This window comes from Camelus ferus, chromosome 35 (genome assembly GCF_009834535.1).
Source record: "Camelus ferus isolate YT-003-E chromosome 35, BCGSAC_Cfer_1.0, whole genome shotgun sequence".
Taxonomy (NCBI): domain Eukaryota; kingdom Metazoa; phylum Chordata; class Mammalia; order Artiodactyla; family Camelidae; genus Camelus; species Camelus ferus.
Genome location: NC_045730.1, coordinates 8,059,111 through 8,081,404, shown reverse-complemented (window position 1 = coordinate 8,081,404; position 22,294 = coordinate 8,059,111). Strand labels below are relative to the sequence as shown.

Genomic DNA, 22,294 nt, shown 5'->3' with positions numbered 1-22,294 from the left:
CTATTCCTCGGGACTAAATTTTTACTGTAGGTTATGAGCAAAGATAAACTTTTTTCCTTTTGCATCTTACCTCTTGATGCAAAAATGTATGGTTGACAACAAATGAGATCAATTCTTTTTAAAAGAAACAATTAAATTAGAAAATATGCCATTTTATTCATGGAAGGAAATTGTTGCCTTAAACACATGTTAAGTGTGCCTTGTGTTCTAAGCTAGGGATGCACAGAATGGGATGGGTACTTTCTCTCCTGCCTCTCACAGTGATAAACATCGTTGGTCATGTCACGCTTTCCCACTTTACCCAGATTCTCCAGAATCTTCTCAGTGCAGCCTTCCAAGAAGTCATTTCACAAGGAAGAGGAACTATTTAATAGTCCAGGGTGTAATGCATTATGGTACGGCAAAATAAGGTGGATGTGTGGATGTGAGGATTAAAAATAAAGAATTATGGAGCCGTCTCTTTAGTATCAGTGAGTTGATTAATACTTACACTCACCATACAAACATATGGCTGAAAATTGTACCAATGGAAAGTGCCAGTAGACATTTTGAAACTATTGATACATACTAATCATCAAGAAATATTACAAGGGGGAGGGTATAGCTCAGTGGTAGAGTGTGTGCCTAGCATGGACAAGGTTCTGGGTTCAAGCCCCAGTACTTCCATTAAAGATAAATAAATAAATAAAAACCTGATCACCTCCCCCCAAAAATTTTTTTAAAAATTAAACAATAAATATTAACAAAATCTTCAATATAATCTACCATTCAATAATTATGTGTGGAACCACTTAGGACTAAATGAGTTCAATAATAATTCTTTATCACGTGGAAATGTTTATAGTAATTCAATGGTAAACAACAATTAAGTTGGCGATGCAAAATAAAGAAGCTACAGATTACCAGACAAAGAATAACAACTATGATTACTGTTGTAAAACAGCACCCTGAGAACTGACATGATCTGGAAAGAGAAAGATAGGACCAATGTTGGATGTTCAAGGAAGAGTATGTTTCCTAAGTGGCATGAAGAGGAGATGCTATGTTAATTAAGATACTTGGGGCAGAATTTCCAGCCTTGAAGTAAACAGGCTACCAGTCCTTGTGAGTTGCCTGTCCATTTCTTTTTGTTTCTTAAAAACAGAACTCCAATTTTATTGGAGGCGGCATGATGACCAGCCACAAATACCATCATCTCCAAACTTCTTTATAACCACCAGAGGCCAGTGAGAAATATGTGAAATTTTTCAGAACGAAAGCACCAGAATAGAAAAAAAGATTTTTTCTTCTTTCCTCTTCCCATTTCTTTCAATGCCTTGAATATGTGTGATTCTGGGAAGTAGAGCAGTCATCTGGCAACCGTGCATGAGTGTGAGGATGATGAAATGACAGAAAAGAAAGTTGGAAAATATGTGCTTCATGACTGCACATTTGAACCCCAGTGCCAACCTTAAATGGGTGCCTTCCTGACTTAGTGTTAATTGAGGTACATGAATTCCCGTCTATTTAAGCCACTGTATTATTTGAGTTTTCAGCTACTTGAAATTCATCAGAAGTATAGAACTACGTGCCTTCTTCATTCCTTATGTTCTGCTGTCTCCGGGTAACTGACTTTCTCATATAGTCAACTTGCCATATAATCTCTTCAGTCCCAAGCATCACATCTTCGCGGTGATATCCTGAGAAAGGAAAAATAGATTTTCTTCCTTTTGATTTATTTTTAAGATTAAGGAAATCTTTTCCTAGGTGCTTTTCCCCTAGTAAATCTCATTGTCTAGAATTGCATCCCAAGACGATCTTAAACCAGTCAAGACAAGGGAAGTTTGAACATCGCATCATGATTTCATGCTTAGATAAACCAGGAACCACTCATGAGCTATGGTGGGAGCTTGTTTGAGCCTTTAGACAGATATCTGAGAGAAAGAAGGAAAATTCCTGAATAAAATTGCAGTTCTGTCCTGAACAAGAGAGGGAAGGAATGACTGACAAATGAACATCCCATTGCCAGAAAAAATATGCAAAAGAGAGAAAGGTAGTTCAACACCAAATTTGGAAAAAAGCAAGTTTTTATTCAAGAGATAATTTTCTGAAAAATTTGGTTGAGGTGGAGGCAATTTTTAAGACAAGACAGATTTCAGTCTCAAAAACACTTTGCATCAAAAGAAAGGTATTCATGGCTAGAAGTTTTGGAGAGTATTTTCAAACAATGTGAACACCTGAATATTTTGAGCAAAAGAAATAACACAAGAGCAGTCTTAAAGAAGATTCATGTAATTTGAGTTTATATGGCTACATTAAAGTAAAGAAAGGGGCTCTTAACATAAACTGGGGGCTTCAACCAGTGGACCTGGAAGAGGCTACGGAACTGCAAAGAAGAAAATGAGTGAAGTTCCCAGAGGGAGAATTTACAAGGCTTGGTGATAGATTAGATATGGAGATAAAGAATGTAGGGTCAATGATAGCTTCAAAGATTGAATGTTTAAAAAGAGAAGATTCATGCTGTGAAATTAATCAGTAATCTCAGAGAGAAGAACCCATTTGGAGAGATGAGTTCATTTTAGGCTTGTTGGTTTTGAGGTGACAATTGCATATTCCAAATGGGATGTTCAGCAGACGTTTGTAGATAAATACCTGCATTGCAGTGCGGCTGTGGATTTATTGGTCATCTGCATGAAAGTGTGAAAGGCCATGGAAAACAATGAGTGAAGATATATAGAGTGAGAAATTAAAGCATATGTTTAACTTATACATACAATTATTTTTAACAAGAGGGGCACCCTAGCTAAATCTGCAAGATGCACAAAATCGATTAGTAGAATGTGAGATTGGCAGATGGGGATACGTTGTATGACTAATAACAGCGTTTGATAACTCGTTGAGATCATAAGCCAGGATTAGCCCTGGAAAAGAGAAAAGGAGAAGTGACGTAATGTGAATTAGAGAGACTGATACGTGGGAGAATGTACCCTGATTGTACAGGTATCTTCAGAGTCAAAGATAAAGTCATCCAGTAAATAAGGCGGAAGAGGAGGGACAAGGGTGGTCGCAGCGAACGGAAAAGATGTAGAATAATTGTTGTAGGGCCTACGTGTCAGGGAGTCAGTTACACAGAAATGCAGTGGCACCTGTACGGGACATCATTCTAAAGGACACACAATGGCTGTCGTGTATGTAACATTGGAAGATTCTGCATGTTTGCAGTTGTGTTAACTGAACACCTGGAGAACCGAATTCCTTATTTTTATCCATATTGTCTAAGCATGATATAAACCTATTTATGGTGCATAAAACCAGCATGATAAACATAAAAAGGAATACATACAGCCCATAAATAAACATATAGAAACCACTGGGTCACAGTCATGTAGAATGAAGGAAAGAAATGCACATAATTAACACTGATTCTGGTTTTTAGGGACAAGATGCAATCATGCCAGAAAAGCAAAAGGCTGATATTTTATGAAGATATACTCTTAGGCATCCAGAAAATCTCCTATAAAAATATTCAAGCTTTGTTTGCCAAATGTTTGGCATCCATTTTAACAGCAAGTTTTTCCTCTGACGAAGTTTCTATAAATGCTAATAATAGTTTTATGTCAAGAAAAAGTTACGAACGAGAAACCATCTGGAGAAGAAATGTTAAAAATAATACAAACCTCATTTTTCTAAAAAGAAAAAAGAAATTGTCAATGACAATCTCAGTTGATTCATGCTGATTAAACCATCCAATCATTCATTCTGTCTGTATAACAGTTTTCACAGTGGATGCTCAAAAATAATAACGGCTGTGCAAAAAAAAAAAAAACAAGAAAAATGAAAGCAGACATCAGGGTATTATGACGGGCACATTTCACTGATGACTAGATAACAGGCATTCAGTTATTATCTAGTAATTTTTCTCATTGCGAACAGCTTAATTTTTTAATGACTTATCAATCAACACTTTTAGAAGAGATCTTCTTTCATTATTTAGTGACTGGCTCTGAAGTGTTGTCTGTGTGTGGTGGATATGGTGTGCTGAGAGGGTTTGTGCCCTGTGCAGCTTACAACTTCTCCCAAAGGTGCCTTTTCTTTGGTTAATGACTTTTCCTCTCTAATGGTCCATGTTGTTCAGACACTAGAGTGAACAGAGGGGCTGAATTAAACATCCAGGCAACTGAAGATACTGATTTATTTGACCTGAATTTTCTGTGTGATCGTAATGTTATGTACATTGTTCACGTGTAGGCACAGCTTTACCTGTCATCTGAAATGTTATCAGTCAGTCCATATGAGTCCTTACTAGCTAAAAGGCAGTATTCATGCACTGCTTCTAGACCCTGTGGTTAAAACAAAACAAAACAAATTGCAGTGTACAACTGATCTTTCCAGTGAGTACAAATACCCTGGTTCTATAAATTTTTAAATAAATAGAATATGCAAATACCAATTTAAAATCATCACAAATGTAATGTAATATCAAGGGTGGCATACCTTTCCAGAACATGCCATCAGTGTTTTTCTTTCCTTAGGCCAGTATACAAGCACAAAAGGAAGCTGCAATTTTGAAACAACTTCAGGAAACTGGACCACAGTTTGCAGTCTTACTCAAGACTCTCAAGATGACTTGGACTGGGCCATTGGCAGCAGAATTCCTACTGAAGCACCGAGTCCAGACTCTGATCACACACCAGGTAAATCCAGTAGAGGTAGCCAGGCCCAGTGGTCTGCTGGGCTGGGAACCTGCTTTAACTATCCGAGTGGATGTCAGAATGCCTCCCTTATGTCTTTGTTGGGGTGGAGCTCAGTAGGCTTTATGAAAAGAGAGTTAGTTCCTTCTATTTAAACCCTGGATTCTTCAGTAGACCTAGAACTGATATTGCTACAGTAAGGAAATCCAGGACTCAGATTTTAAGGGACTCATAAATTTTATTTGCTCTACACAAAGGTGACCTTAAAGTCCCCAGTGATTGACACAAGATTGTAAATTGACTATAACTCAAAAAAAAAAAAAAAAAAAAAAAGTCCCCAGTGGGGGCAGGGACAGGTAGAGGGTGTTCAGATTAATGTGTGCTGTAGGCAAAAGTTGGCGGGCTGCCACAGTGGTCAGTAGCTGGCCACCAGTTTCCTTCCAGACCCGCTGAAGTGCAGGGACAGAGATTCAAAAGGTAAGTGGTGATGGAAGGCCTGAGCATCAGCAAACTGAACATGTTTTGCTTCCTGCCAGTGATTTGAGATTAATATAATCTTAAATGGTTTTACAGTTAATAGAGTCAGAGTAGAAGTAAGCTCGTATTCTTATTTACTTTTACCCTGAAGTCCTGTGTGATAAATGCAGTGCTTTTTTTTCCCTTAGGAATCTAACTTTGTTAAGAATAAAAAATAACTATTTTTAGTGATAACTTTTCTGAAGGATAAAATCTAGCTTTCCTTAGGATTAAAAAATAATCTTAAATATCTGTGATGCTTAATTTTTGTGTCAACTTGGAGGGTGTTTTTGGATGAAGTTAACATTCAAGTTGGTGAACTTGGAGCAGGTTATCCTCCCTAATGTGGGTGGGCCTTACCCAATCAGATGAAGACCTAAATAGAACAAAAAAGACCAGCTTCCCTGAGGGAGAAATAACTCACTAACAGACTACCTTTGGACTTCATCTGCCCTGTTGACTTTCATGGTGGCCCACATTACACATTTGGGGCTTGTTAGCCTCTGCAATCACATGAGCCAGTTCCTATAATAAAAGTATTTCAATATCTGTACACATATTATTAATTCTGTTTCTCTGGGGAACTATAATTAATATAATAGTCCTCAAAACATTGGAAGCATAGGCACCATGAAAAAGAACGAGATTACGTGGAATTCAAATAACTTTTCATAGAAAAACTATACAAGATTGACTCAGTCATTTTCTGTCTGATGAAAAGAAGGCAATCATTTTATTATTTATATGTTCCAGGCGGGTTGAAAGTATCATCATGTTCAGCTACAGCATGGAGGTTTAGTCTTGTTTTTAAAGCTGTTTCATAATTGAGTGTCAGATTTTATATTCCCATTTCCTTTGACCTCTATATCCTCTGCCTTTCATCAAGTTTTTTTTCCTTAAAAAAATGAGATTAGTATACACCAGGTTATAGGTTAATGGAACAGGACAGAGTAATTAGGAAGATGTAGGGTATGACAAAGGGCAACTCAGTGGGAAGAAGATGTGTTAATAAATATGGTGCTGGCATGGCTGGTTATTCGCCGGGAAGGAAGTGAAATTAAATCCCGGTTTTTCTTCTGTATATTTCATATGCAAACATATATTCCTGATGGATTGAAGACATAAATGTAACAAATAAAAATAATAAAACTCTTGCAATTTAAAGGCAGTATCTTACTATATATAAAGTAGATAAACAACAAGGTCTTACTGTATAGCACAGGGAAATATCTATAATAGCCTATAATGAAAAAGAATATATTTGTGTGTGTGTGTGTGACTGAATCACTATGCTGTACACCACATACACCAGTTTAACACATTGTAAACTGGCTATATTTCAATTAAAAATAAATAAATTAATAAAGGCAGTATCTAACTTCCAAAAGCCCAAAAGCTACCAAAAAAAAAAAAAAAAGACATACTTATTTAATGATGTAGAATTATAGCTGTGGTCTAATAATTTCATAAACAAAATCAGCAGACAAGTAATAGGTTAGAAATTTTTTTCTTTGCATATTACAAGTAGGAGATATATACAGAGAACTGTTACAGACTTATTAGAAATGGCAGTTTTAACCAGCAGGAAAGATTTGCATAACCAACTCACAGATGATCAAATTCAAATAATCAACCAATATCTTAAATGATGGTCAAGTTCACAACTTATCAGGAAAATACAAATTAGAATAATAAGATGGGGAGGGATTTTTGATGACAGAGATGGAGTGAAGGGACAAGAGAAAGATACTTATTGATGGTAATGGGAAATGTTCCATTTTGGAAAGCATTATGGCCATATGGAAATACCCAAGTCATAGGCTCGTATGTGTAAGAATATTTACTTCAACATGGTTTGTAGTTGGAAAAAATGGGAAATAAGATGCATGTCCATCATTAATACAATCATTTATTCAATCCTTTGTTTTATTCATTTATTAAATGCCAGGCACCATTCTAGGTCCTGGGGACACATTAGTGAACAAAACAGAAAAATCACTGCCACACTGGAGTTCACATCCTAGAAGGAGGGAAAAGACAGTAGATAAACATAAAAAGTAAATGAATTATGTGGCCTGTTAGAGGTTGTGGGGAAAGGAAGAATAGAGGAAGGAGGATTGGGAAGGCCAATGGATGGGTGTGTGTCTTGGAGTTGGTGGGGGAGGAATGCAATTTAAGTAAGCTGGTCAAAATAGTCTGCATTGCGAAAATGCCATTCCAAAAATACCTTGAAGGAGGTGAGAGAATGATACAGGCAAACAACTAAAGAAAGAATACCCCAGAGTGGGGGACAGCCAGTGTCAGATGCCCTGAGATCAAGGTGTACCTGGTGGGAGTCTCAGCCTGGGCACTAGAGAGGTTTTGTGTCATCTAATGGGTTGTTGTGGGGCTGCCCTGTGCATTGTGTGATGTCTGGCGGTCTCCATGGCCTCTACCATGTGATGCCAGCAGCACCTCCCCCTGCTGTGGACAACTCAAAATGTCTTTAGAAATTGCCAACTATCCCCAAGGAGCCAAAATTGTGCCCCATTGAGAACCGAGAGGAACAGGCTGGAGGCCAATGTAACTGGTTAAATCCATAGTGTGTGGTATCACACAGCCACTGAAAAGAGAGTTCAGTGCAGTCCGGCTGATTTGTAGGGATTTCCAAAAAGTATTCTTAAAGGAGTAAAGCAGTTTGCAAAATGACTATGAGGTATGATCTAATATTTCTAAAATAAGCAATGACTGACCCCCTCCTTATCTGTGCATATGTATACTTCCATATGTGGATATTTCCAGAATAACTACGTGAACATGGAAAAGAGGATGGGAAAAGATACATCCTTGCTTATAAATGTGAAATACCTGGAAGACTGATAGACTTGGAGGGTGGCGGGGATAAATCCAAAAAAGAAAATAATTGAAACCAGGAATGACGCCTCAAAAGAAACGCTAACATACACCATGGTGGCACAATTACATGTGTGTGGAAAATGTGGTGGATATTTGTAAGTTTTACTCCTTAAAAAGCCTAAACTATTGCATTTCACTCTTTCGATATTTATTTTTTCTCCAATATTTTTTCATCAATTTTGCATTGCTGAGTAATACATCTTTTTCTTAAATTTTTAAAATATAAATAAGCCAAAAAGAGAGAATTTCTCTGGTAATTCCAGTAGAGTAATACAAACACCATTAATTAAGCTTTGTATTTGTAGGTCCTGCATTCCATCTTAATGTTACATATTGTTAAATAAAAAGAAACTTTCTAGTTGATTTAGTAACTTAGAAAAATGTAATGTGATAGATGGACCTAGAGATCATCATTCTGAGTGAAGTGAGCCAGAAAGAGAAAGAAAAACACCATCTGAGATCTCTCATATGTGGAATCTGAAAAAAAAAAAAAAAAAAAAGGGCAAGAAAGGACACCATGAACCCATCTACAAAACAGAAACAGACTCGCAGACATAGTGAACAACTGTATGGTTACTGGGGAAAGGAGGTGGGGAGGGATAAATTTGGGAGGCTGAGATTTGCAAATGTTAGCTACTATATATAAAACTAGAGTAAAAAAGTTTCTTCTGTAGAGCACAGGGAACTATATTCAATATCTTGTAAGAACATTTAATGAAAAAGAATATGAAAATGAATGCATGTAAATATATGAACGACTGGGACATTGTGCTGGACACCAAAATTTGACATATTATAACTGATGGTACTTCAATTAAAAACAAAACAAACAAAAGAAATAGCGTGAACAAGTGTATGCCATGAAATATTTTTAACAACATAGTTTTAATTATAGCATAGTATTCTAGTTGCATATATCATAGCCTCTAAAATTATCTAGTGGTAAATTCTTGAATTATTTCCTAACATTTTCACTATAATAAACATCACAATTAATACACATGTAGATGAAAGTTTTTTTTTTCTACTTTTCAGATAATTCTGGAGGATAAATATTAGTTTCTCTTCCTTGAGAAATTAAGAGAAATGAAAAATATTCATTTTTACTTGTAAGATCTGAATATTTAACATCTAGATAACAAATGCGGGTGAGTTCTTTAGGTAACATCTGCAGCAGTCTTTCCTTAGGACAGTATCTGAAAACTCCCAAGCATGCCTGCTTGTATAATATTACTAATGGAACCCAACATATTGTAGGCTCACTTTAGGAAAAGATGGAAGTCTAACTGATGGACACAAGAAGGTTCCATGCATTGTCCCACAAGGCCAACATGAGCGATCTGCTGATCCTTTATTTTTTTAAATTGAAGTACAGTCAGTTTACAATGCTGTGTCAGTTTCTGGTGTACAGCATGTAGTTCAGTCGTGCATATACACACATATATTCATTTTTTTATTTTTTCATTATAGGTTACTACAAGATATTGAATGTAGTTCCCTGTGCTGGACAGTAGGACCTTGTTGTTTATCTATTTTATATACAGTAGTGTGTATCTGCAAATCCTGAACTCCCAATTTATCCCTTCCCACCCCCTTCTTCTCCTGGTAACCATAAGTTTGTTTTCTATGTCTGTGAGTCTGTTTCTGTTTTGTAAATAAGTTATTTGTCTTTTTTTAGATTCCACATATAAGTGATATCAGACGGAATTTTTCTTTCTCTTTCTGGCTTACTTCACTTAGAATGACAATACTTCTTAATGCAACAACTAAGGACTATTAATGGCTGAGTTTATTTTCTCTTTTGAAATTCTATAACTTGTGTGAGCTCATTAAAGACTGCATGAAAAGTTTTCCATCTGGTTATTTATGCAATTTGGTATACAAGTAGCGTTGTCAACGGATAAGGAAAACTCATTCTGACAGAATACTTGATTACCTTCCCTGTTAATCACTGTGCGACACAATGTATTTTCACAGGGTGCTCTGTTCAAAGCAGCCTGATTATGTCATCCCAGTGACACCACTACGGCTCCCTGAACTTATGTAGGCATCACTGAGACAATGCACTGCTGCATAGATTGTAAGGATGTTAATTGATGTTGACCCTCTGGGAAAAACAAAATTCTTTAGTAGAAGGCCAACAGACTCAAAGAGCCCGTGGTCTGTTTCTAAGCATCACAACCTTGCTGTTAATTAAAGCTGTATTTATGGACCTTTTCGCTTGTTACCAAGATGAAGAATTAGATACATGAAGAGGTCATTTTCAGTGCCCATCACAGGCCTATTTATGAATCTTTTTGGAGCCATTGCCAAAGTTAGAGAGAGAAGCTACAAACATTAATCCACTCTCCAGTCTGCACGTGAATAGTGTTTAGACTCAGTATGTACAGGATTTAATGGCAAGAATGACATTTGCATGACCTGAATTAATGGAGGTAGAATGCAAAAGGCCACTGTCTCTTTTTTTTCCCCCTTCCCTCATAACTTTCTTTCTAATGTTATAATGTAATTAACCATCTCCACAATTAGACTATAAACTCCGGAAGGGCAAGAATCATATCTTTTGCTATTTTTATGTTCCCTTCAGCATTTAAAACTGAATAACAGTTGATGGAAACTCATGTAGGTCTCACGTGATTTGGATCTATCTGCTTCGATATTTATTACAAATATTTTGGATTAGTTACTGCAATGCGCATTTCCTTAGTGCCTATTAAATACCACACACAACGTGTTGGGGACTGAATGTACGAATTAAGTAAATGTTGGGAAAGTAGCTGGAATGGAATATGCAGCCTGGTGTAACCCACATGCTTCCTGTTATGCAATGTACTCACAGCCCAAGGTCAGAAAATACCCCACAACAATCTTAGGGGTACTGATGCTCTGATGTGTATAATAGCAGTTTAAAGCCTTAAGTGTTCAACAAATAGAATGTACTTGGTAGTTGGTCGACAGAGCCCTGCAGGCTAGGCAGATGATAACCGTACTTCCTATTGGGCACAGGTATTATTATTCTTACATTAGAGATGAGCAGCAAGAAAATCTAAATGCCTTCTCTCAGCCCATATACTGAGTAGCAAAGCCAGCACTGAACGCCTGGGGTTTGGAGCCACATCCAAGCCCTTTCCCAGAGCATTACTATAGTTTGCTTCATCCTTCTACACAGCTCTTCTTGAAGGGAGGGCTGAGTTTTGGTCAGGACTCTGGTGTTACATGTAAAAGTCAGCCTCTCTCACGTTTGTCAGATCACACACTGTCATGTTATTCACACACATACTCAGGCACATGTACACACCTGTGCAGGTGAGATACAGTCCGTACTGTAACACATTTTTAAAAATTCCAGTCTTTGGACCAGAAATTTTTGAGGTATTCCAGAAGGGAATAAACAAGCAGGTGGAATCAGAATGACTGGAGAAATCTCAGTCCAGGGAAGCATGGTTCACTGTCCATCTTCCCAAGGAAGCTACACAGATATTCTGAGATTAAAGTCAAAAGTGCTGTCCTGAAACAGTATGGAGATTCCTCAGAAGACTGAAAATAGACTTACCATATGATTCAGCGATCCCACTCCTGGGCGTATATCCAGAGGGAACCTTAATTCAAAAAGATGCATGCACCCCAATGTCCATAGCAGCACTATTTACAATAGCCACGACATGGAAACAACCTAAATGTCCACTGACAGATGACTGGATAAAGAAGTTGTGGTATATTTATACAATGGAATACTACTTAGCCATAAAAAAGCCATTTGCAGCAACATGGATGGACCTGGAGATTGTCATTCTAAGTGAAATAAGCCAGAAAGAGAAAGAAAAATACCATATGATATCACTTATATGTTGAATCTAAAAAAAAAAAAAAAAAAGGCGAATTTATTTGCAAAACAGAAACAGACTCTCAGACATAGAGAACAAACTTGTGGTTACCAGGGGGCGGGAGGGTGAGAGGGGATAAATTGGGAGTTAGAAATTTGCAGATATTAACTGATAAAGGTAATAAAATAGATAAATAACAAGTTCATACCGTATAGCACAGGAAACTATATTTGATATCCTGTAGTAACTTATGGTGGAAAAGAATATGGAAATGAATATATGTTCCTGTATGGCTGAAGCAGTGTGCTGCACACCAGAAATTGACTCAACATTGTAAACTGACTACACTTTTATTTGTACATATGTGTGTGTGTATACACACACACATGCACACACACACACACACAAAAGAACTACTGTCTCAGACAGAATTGTGTCCCCATCAGATTCAGATGTTGAAGCCCTAACCCCCAGTGTGACTGCATTTGGAGACAGGGCCTTTAAAGAGGTGGTTAAAGTTAAGTGATGCCATGAATTTGGTGACTAACTCCCATAGAATTGGTGTCCTTGTAAAAAGAGGAAGAGACACGAGGGAGGCACCTACCTATGCAGCAGAAAGGCCCCGTGAGAATCCGCAGAGGGGGCGGCATCTACGAGCCACGGAGAGTGGCCTCAGGAGAAGGCAGCCCTGCCAGCGCCTCGGGTTTGGACGCTGAGCCTCTCGATCTGTGAGGGAATAACTGGCTGTGGGCTAAGCCCCCGCCTGTGGTGTTTTGCTACGGCAGCCCGAGCAGACTAGTGCAAGTACCAGGAAAGGTCGTGAAAAATTCTTCTGAGAACTCACTGAGAAACAGCACTCCGAACACCTGGTGGGAGGTGGGGGGGAAGGAACTTGGCTCCACACCTTGTATTTCCATCCCAGGACCACTGCTTCCAAGTGCAGCTGCTCACAGAAACAGCTTTTTTCTCACAGGATAAAATCAGAGAACTGTTATCTAAAGAAAGCTGGACATCTGCCTGGGGAAGGATTATCATGAGATGATAACCTGAAAAGGAAGCAGAGTCGTATTTGGGGTTGCACAGGATCAATGCCGTGGGCTTGCAGGGGGAAATACAGAAAGAAAAACTCCAACCAAGAATAAAAAATTGGAGCATTGCAGTTCGTCTGCCTGCCGACCCCTTGGCCTCACAACTAAGGACAGTTGTTCTCAGTCTTGGCTGAATATGAGAATTGCCTGGACAGTTTAAACCAAATACTTATATCTGGATCCACCCACAGAGATTCTGGTTTAATCGGTCGACGTTGTGGCCTGGGCCTAAAGCACTTTCCATAAGATTCTAACGTGTATTCGAGGTTGAGAACCACCCGCCGCAGGGGTGTCTGTGTGTCTACACGGCCAGCCCACCTGTCCGGCACCTGCTCTTCATTCTTCCGATCAGAGGGCACCTCGGTGAGGGAAACATTTCTGTGTAACAGCAGTAGAAATTCTCTCCTGTTGTCTATACCAAGCAACAAAGGCTTTCATTCAAAAGTTGAAATGGATAACTAAGAATCACCAGGCGTTTAAAGACAGCCAGCGCTATGAAAAGAAAGATGAGGACGTGAAAAAAGACAGTTATCCTTGGAGGAAATAGATGAGTCAGTGTGGTGGACAAGTGTTGCACGTTCTCATGGCTCTTTGGGAACGTGTGGCTGTGTTTGTTTACTGTTGAGCTTTTTGAGTCCCCGTCTCATCCAACTTGTCACATGCTTAGGATGGAAGCTGCCAGTCAGATAGATGCACACGTGGAAGGCTTTGATTTGAAAGCAGGCAGCAATGGTCCTCCATTCGCTGCAGCATGCTAGGGGTAGAACCATTTCTCTGTGCCACATTACATAAAAGTTGGGGATATATAAATATATATATATATCCCTATATATACACACATATATACCAATGAATATATTTATATTCCTATTAACATAGATATAAAATGTTTTCACTTGACTAAATATTGAATTATAGTTAGGAAGTATAGTTAATCTTTATGTATAATATCATAGTTATAAACAAAGGAGTCCTAATCTTGTGGAAATACATACTGACGTATGTAAGATGCTATAATTTGGTATCCGGGGTTACTTTCAAACAGTATAGTGGTATTGAAGATGTGGATGGTAATATAGAAGAAACAAAATGACTATAGGTTGAAATTATTGAAGCTGGTTCCTGGGTATGGGAGATTTCATTATACCATTTCTAGTACTTTTGTATGAATTTGAAAGTTCCCAAAGATGTTTTAAAAAATAGTTCCCGCAAAATATGAATGTGGTTAAAATCAAATGGAAAAGCCCTGGCAATATGACATCTAGCGTGAAATAAGAACTGGATATGCAGAAAACACCACGGGATTTGAACACAAGGTAGAAGTGAAGGCATGGAAACCATAATGAAAATAATCTCGCCCCTAGACTTTCAAATGATAGACAAAGTATATGATTTGTAAATACATACCTCCTGTTCATGATAGTCAAATTATGAAATTGGTAAATACAGTCGTACAAAGTGTATGATTTGTAAATACATACCTCCAGTATCTGATCCTTAGAAAAACAATTGGAATTTGTTATGGCGCCAGTTCGGAGTAGATTTCTGTTTAAAATGGCCTTTGGGGGAGTTAATTGCTAACATATTACTGCTAATCATCACGTCATCACATTACAGTTGGAGAAGAGGGTCAAGGTGAGACATCTGTGATTTGTGTCATGCTTCAGCCACCGCTTAAAAAATACGTGTGACAAAATGGAAGTTTCTTCTACAGGCGTGTGACACATAAATAAAATGATATACATTGACGTGGTGAAAAAAGTGTTTTTCCAATTGTTTATTCATTCAACCCATAGTTGCTGAGCCTATTTTTTTGGCTAGCCACTGTTCTGGGTATTTGGAACACATGTTGAATGAAATCAGAAAGTGACCTCTGCTGTCATATGGCTGCCACTGTAGCAGAGGGCGGCTGGAAAATTTGTATCAGGCATCAGAAATGAAAACTCCGTAGTTGGTGGGAAGTTGACAAGTACCACAAGAATAAAAGGAAAGGGGGAGCAGAGAAGCATCACTCAGGAGCCAGGAATCAGTGAGGAGTGACTTACAAGTTATGGGGTGGCTGTAAGTTAAAGACATTTTTCTGTGTAACCACTGGAATGAGGTTGCCTACACTGTGTACGGTTTTTATAAAGGTTCATGGATGGATGTTGAAAAGTTGTTCTTCTTTTCCATTCATGAAAATCCAAACAAAAGGATTTTTTTTTCCAAACAAAATAAGGAGACATTTCAGAGGGATTTAGAGGAAGAGAAGTAACATGTGTTCTGAGTTTCCCCAAGAGTCAGAAACTGTAAGAGATTTGCATATGTTATCTCATTTAATCCTTTTTAAACATCGTGATGTAAAAGATGCTAAATTCTTACAAAGGATAAAACACGTGACCAAGTCACAGAGGGGCTGGGATATTGAACTCTGACTCAAAAGGCTTTGTTTTTATAGCCTACGCTATCTATCATGTATGATAGCCACTACTCATATGGAAATGTTGAACCCTTGAGATGTGGCTGGTCCAAACTGAGATGTGCTGAAAGTGTAAAATACACACTGCCCTTTGGAGATGTAGCACAAAGGAAAACGTAATATTAAAAAGTATCTCATTAATTATTTGTACATTGATTATATGTTGAAGTGATAGCATTTTAGGAACACCAGGTTAAATAAAATATATTACTAAAAATTAACCTATTTCCTTTTACCTTTTAAAATGTGTTACTAAAAATTCTAAAGCTACGTATGTGGCTCCCTGTACGTTTCTATCGGACAGTCCTGTTTTATAGTTCACTGTACACATTAGGGAAGGCTTTCTTATCTATCAAGCAAATATAACCCTTGAATTGACTAAAGAAATACTGAAAAGTATCCATCTCTGAAGATATTTGAAGATGGACAATTTCTTGCTTATGAATTCAGAAACTTGCTGCTAGAAACTACAAATTGTCTATTTAATGTCGTCTGCTTTCAGCAAAAGGTACTTAAAAATAAAGTGGGATGATTATAATCTAATCTGTTATCTTCATAGTATTATGTTGTAACTATTACATCCAAATAATTAAACCTTAGCATGCAGTCTTCCTATGGTATCAGCCCAAATATGGTGGTTCCTTGTTCCATACTTTTCAAAGAGCCAATGTCTTTATTTCCATATTTTCTTGAATTTATCCTTTACATGTTTTGCTTTTTCTAATATATAGTTAAGGTTCAAAGTTGATATTTTATTACTTTTATGAAATTATGGAGTTGGACAATACCAGTTGGACAATATTTATGGCCGTGTGATAACATCCTTACGACAGCAGGGCTTGTCTACATAATTTGTTATCCAACAGCATTCCAGATCTATACATATAAATTGTGTGTTAATTCTTGTAGGACCTACATGTTCAAGTAATCACTTGAAAATTTTTTCATAAGCAGTACATAATGCAGTAATTCTTGTCGGCAGAATGATGCCTTCCTCGGTAAAATGTTGAGTTGTTTCACTAGTAGACAGCCACGTTCCGAAGCTTCTAGAATAGGAAGAACTTGGCCTTACTGCGAATTGAGTTGCATTTTAGTGGCAGTCACTGCGTTGTGAGTCTCACGCACCGCCATCATCGCAGCCATCACCGCAGCTGTGACTGTTGGCATAGCTGGCACTGCCACCTGGGCCTTCGCTGGCCGTGTACATTGATTTCCTCTGGGTGCTTTGTTTTAACAAGGAATGAGACACCACTATCCTCCTCACTGGGTCTGGTACCACGTGGAGATCTCTGAATTTATCTCAGATTATTTTGAAAGCTTTCTCTGTTCTGCTTAATTTTTTGAGCTGTTCATTTCTTTGACTTGCCCTAGACAGCTCCCTTTAGGTTTAGCATAACCACAAAATATTTATGTAGTTATTCTCATTTTCTTTCACTGTCAATATTTTTTCATTATGTTGAAGTTATACATCATAGCGTGTATGTATGCTATGAATGTTAGTAATTTTCTCATTTCCCCCTATTTGTGCCTCCTTTTTCTTTCCCTGTTACTTCTCTTCTGTGATGTCACCAAAACATATGAGCATTAGGTAAAAGGTGATCTTATCGAGGGGAATAACATAGAATATTAGTGCAAAATAAATAACGATAAGTAGCATAAGTGATATTTTTCTGACCGTATTATATCTTTTGATGACCTTTAATGTTATCTTTTAAAAGTAATTTGGCTCTGATCTTTTCAAATAATTTTTATTCAGCAATTAAGTAAATACTTTAGAATGAAAGACTGCTAAATAGTCTACTTTCATCCAGTACAGGTGAAGAGAGGGTTTTTTTTTCAATGGTTATCATTTGTTCATTTTTACTATTAAAAATTGATGATGTTTATATCTAACTAAATTGAACAAAAAATGTCTTGCTGTCAAAAATTGTTGTGACTACGTAGCTGGTGTTCACTGAGTGCCAGTCACCGTGCCGCTGGCTTTATTCTGGCTTTCTTGTTTAATCCTCACCTTAGCTTGGAGCTTTTACAGAAGAGGAGATTGATGCACAGAGAGAATAAATAACTTGCCCCCAGCCACACAGAAGATCCTTGTTGAATCTGGCATCGGGACCTGTGTCTCTCTGAAGCAAAAGCCTGCATTAGTAACCATCAATCTGGACAGCTTAACATGACATCCTCAAAACTTCCTGAAATGTAAAATGTGATGAACGTATAAATGAAGAGCACTCAGTAGCTTCTCTTCTAAAACACAGAAATGTTGAAAGTGACATCACTTTTCTTACAGTAAAAAGATGGCATTTTATCCACATCAAATAGCTGAAATGTTTTTTGTTTCTCCATTTCTTATTTACTGTGGTTGCCATTTTCTTACCACAGTTCAGTATCATTTCTGTTTTCCCTTTGTCCTCTGTTACTTTTTAGAGATACAGATGTTCCACTCCAAATGCACTGCAGTGCCAAAGATGAAAACCAGGAGGCTTTCTGTGCTGGTAAATCTCACAGTGTGACTTGCAGATACAGTTTTTCACTGCAAAAAGGCAATAAATGACACCCGCCATTTGCTTTTTAGCCAGAAATAAAGTACAAGTAATTCTCCTCATGAATTTTCTTCATGAAGTACCTAGCCCAGGGTTCATCCTGTTTCTCTTATTTTTTCCTGAGATGGGAGGTAAACTTTCCTTTGATGTTAAACCGAAAGAACAAGCCCAGAGCATCTATAACTCCTTCATGTTTCGTCAAAAATCCTCATAATCAGAGATTTCCATTTTGTTGCCAAAAATCAATGCCAGAGTCAAACCATGGACCCCTTCCAGTCATCCACAGGAACCATTTGAATCGATACCCGAAGCAATTTCTATCCAATTTTTCTGCCTCTGGCGGGAGATGATATCTTAATTTCTCTTTTTCTTTTCTTTGTCTTTGTTTATTTGTCTATTTTGTCTATTTGTCTGTGTTTAAAATACTTCCAAGAATACTTAATAATTGTCTCAAGTAGGACTCAGATGACTTGCTTTCTCGGAAACACCAAAATGTACCATCTGTGAGGCATGGTATGAAGTAACAGGCATGTGAATGAACCAATTCTTTTAGAATTCCGTAGGGCAAGATTAAACCCTGAATAATCTGCAAATGTTTCAGGTTAATTATCTCCTCATTTTATTTTATTTTATTTTATTTTATTTTTCTGCAGGTAAAACAATTTTATTTCACAGTTGTCTTTAAAACCACAAAGACACTATGTTCTCCATATAAAAGTATTAGTACAGATAGCTATACTTTCTAGAAAATGATTATATAGACCCTCTTAAAGAAACATGCACCCCATTGTATGGTTTCAGTAAAGTTGCTTGGAAAAAACTCACCCCTTAATCCTTAATCCCTCACTACACACATCTCCTTTGGTTTCCTACAATCTATCTTCTGCAAAAATGTTATTTCTTCAGTGTATGATTATTGGTCGTGGACTCTCGGTCACCCATCTGGACCCTGTGGACATCACTGTTTACCAGACACATCCCTGACCCTCATGGAGCTTGTGTTCTAGCTGTCTTTGAGGGCCTTACTGATTTCATAATCATAATGACCTGATTCTTCTAATGCTGCATCTGACACTGCTGACCAGTCCACACCTTCCTGAAGTGTTCATCTGTGTTTTCACGACAGTGGACTGTGATTTCTTTTCCCTAAAAAAAGTTTTCCAAAAAAATTTGTTTTGATTGACGTACAGTCAGTTACAATGTGTCAATTTCTAGTGCATAGCACAACGTCCCAGTCATGTATATACATACATATATCCATTTTCATATTCCCTAATTAATGTTATATTCCATTTTTGCACTTTTTCTTCTCCTCCAAAGACCTAATTGTGACTCTCACCCAATATTCTGACTTTGACCTTTTTACATCATGTCCTACACATTTTGCTTGCTCAGAATTTTTATTCTCCCAATGCTCAAAATTTGCTAATTCCTGCATGTACACCTTTATTCCCACATCCTTGTCCCATATTTTCAATTGCCAGCTGGGTGACTGCCAGTATCTCTAAGTCATGTATTCAAACTCATACTTACCTTCCTTTCAGAAAGGATCTCCACCCTCTCATCCTATTCTTGTTTTGACATGATCATCAGTAACACAGTAAATTCTCTCTCAGTTTCAAATTCTGTCAGCTCTTCATTCTCAACTTTCTTTGCGATTCCATCTCTGTCATCTTAGTTCACTCCTGGCTGTTGCCAATACTAAGGCAAATTGTCTCGGTGAGAATATTCTCCTAAACAGGCTACTCCTTACATTGGTGCGGGCTTCATGGTCCGAAGTGGTGACTCCTGGTCTCCCAGTCATCAGAGATTCTGCATTGCCTTTTAATTTGCCTTGAAGAGCTTCCTATATTCTACCCCCAACTGAATTTCTGACTTCATCCATTATTCTTCTACAGACACTGTGTTCTTGTCCCTCATATATGTGCTTTGGGTGTTACAGATACCACCTTTTAGCCATATCATTTTTTTTTAGCATGATTTATAATCTTGTGTTGATGGCGAACATGATGAATTGAAGGAATCAAGGCAGACAGACCTGCAGTGTAAGGTTTTATTTGCCTGGGAGTAAGGTTGTGTTCACTGTTTGCTGCAGCTGTGGATGTCAGATGTACGGTTTCCTCTGGTGTCCTGATTTTTGTCTCGCTTGCTGTATTTTGGTGTTCCTGACTTCTCCTGTAAGGTATGAGGGGTGAAGTTCTTTCGGTTGTGGTCCCCTGTTACTATACGGGAGCCCTGCGAGTGTGGTGGTAGGGAGGAGGGCTGAGTGGAAAGTCAGCGGGGGAACGGAAGCATTCTGCAGTCCTGTGATTTCATCTCAGCCTCTGTGCCCTTCCCTGGGATCCCCACAGTGCTTCTCTGCTCTCCCCCGACCCCCAGACTTCTTAAGTGAGATAGGAAATCTAGGTCTTGTTAAGAAAAATAGGCACACGTCAAAATGGCTACTTTCCCCCGCCCCCTGTAAGAAGCAGAGGGTTTTCTTTTTCCTCCTGTCTTCACTGTGAGAACTTGGTAGGGCTCCTGCAGGTGAAATTTGGGGGTTTAAAGCTGGTCCCCCTAGGGTGCATATCCCTCAGGCTTCCCCACGCTGAGCCTCCAGCGGTCTGTTAATTACAGTGTACCTCTTCCTTACCCAGTACTGGCCGCAGCCAGTTCCTCTTCCCAGAGTCCTGCTTTGCTACGTTGTTGGCTCTCTGTGTCTGCCTGCCTGTCTCTTCAACCTGAGAGCAGCACTTTTCCCTGTGACTTCTGTTCTTTGAAGATCTAAGAAGAGTTTTCGATGTTTTGTTGTTGTAGAGATGAAACTGATGCCCTCCAAGCTCCTTAGGTTCTGGACTGGAAACCAGAAGACGTCTTCCCCCATTGTTTTTTTTTTTTTTAAATGATCTTTTCCCACTCTTACACAGTGTTCTTTGCTCACTACCATCTCCACTATATTCTTTAATATCCTTATATAATGAACCATCTGTTTAAAAGTCTTTCCACATCCACCAAATTTAATTCATCTTTTATCTGTTGATCTACATAGCAGTTACAATCTACAGCTATAGTATTACATGCTCACAATAACCACAATGAGCTGTTTGTTATTATTATTGTTATTATCCCCATTTGATAGATCATGAATATGAGACACAGTGGGAATTTTAGCGTTTTGCCCAAAGTCATAAAGATCACCAGGATTAGAATTTGCATTAGAACCCAGACAGTCTGACCCAGGGCTTGTCTTCTAAACAGTACATATTGTTAACTTTTATTGTTAGATTCTTTTGAGTATGTTTCATATTTTCCCAGCTATAACTTGCCCATCTCCCTAACACCCAAATGCAAGACATGGTGTCTTCTATATAATAGTTATTCAATCAGTAACTTATGACTGATTCCCTTTCTTCCACTGCTAGAATCATCTTTATATCTAGTCTTTAAATTTCTCAGGAGAGTAGCGTTAATTTGCAACTGTGTTCTAAGCACTTTGCATGTAGTGTATCATTTAGTCTTTACCTCGACCTCATGAGGATAAAATACCTGCTATAATTATCTCTTACTGCTTCTGAGTCCTGGAGAATTTAAATAGGCTGCCCAAGGTCACATACCTAATAAGACATAGAGTCAGGGTTTGAATCAAAGCCTTCAGCTCCAGTACCTGCAGACTTAGCTAGTGGGCAATCCAGCCCACAGTTTCTGCTTCTTACATATTTATTGAAAGAATATGATAATACTGTTTTCTGTTTCCATAAAAGTAAATATTTTTCTGTTCTTATTTGCTTTCCACACTCTTTCAGGTGATGGATCAGAGTCAAAGTTCTTATCATATTTTACTGACCTAAAGAAAAGGGTTTATGATTTATTTTATTCGTTTCCTTTTTAATCTCAATTTGGCAAATGAAACAGAGTTAGAGAAATGCTATTAAGCCCATACATGTTTCCAAAGGCATCTTGTCAAGAAAAGATACATAAAGAGGTTGTCTAGGGGTCTTGCTAAAGAAATTCAGAGTCCTTTGAAATTCCTAGACTTAGAGGAAGTGCCAACCAATTCCATTCATATATCTTCTTCATATGATTGAGATATACTTGCTGCTGAGCAAATTAGAAGCTTTCAAAATAAGATGAATCTTCCTGAGGTTGGCATGCCACAACTAGAAGCTTCATTTTTATATCAGATCAACGCATACTGAGGGGAAAAATTTATAGCACTGTATTTTCTAAGAGTAAATAGTACTGAAATGAGACATTCTGCTGAAAAGTTTTTTTGTTTTGTTTTAAGGAATAATTACTCTCAAGAAAATAATGCCTAAAGAATAAA

The 22,294-nt window shown here is 37.9% G+C and overlaps 1 protein-coding gene across 1 annotated transcript in view; it reads left to right on the top strand.

The window, feature by feature from the left end:
* The window catches only part of MALRD1 (MAM and LDL receptor class A domain containing 1), a 365,316-nt gene that overhangs the window by 203,552 nt on the left and 139,470 nt on the right, over positions 1–22,294 (top strand). Inside the window, exon 21 of the mRNA XM_032474166.1 lies at positions 4,512–4,673. Within this exon, the coding sequence (XP_032330057.1) occupies positions 4,512–4,673 (162 nt within the window). The remainder of the gene's footprint in view (positions 1–4,511; positions 4,674–22,294) is intronic.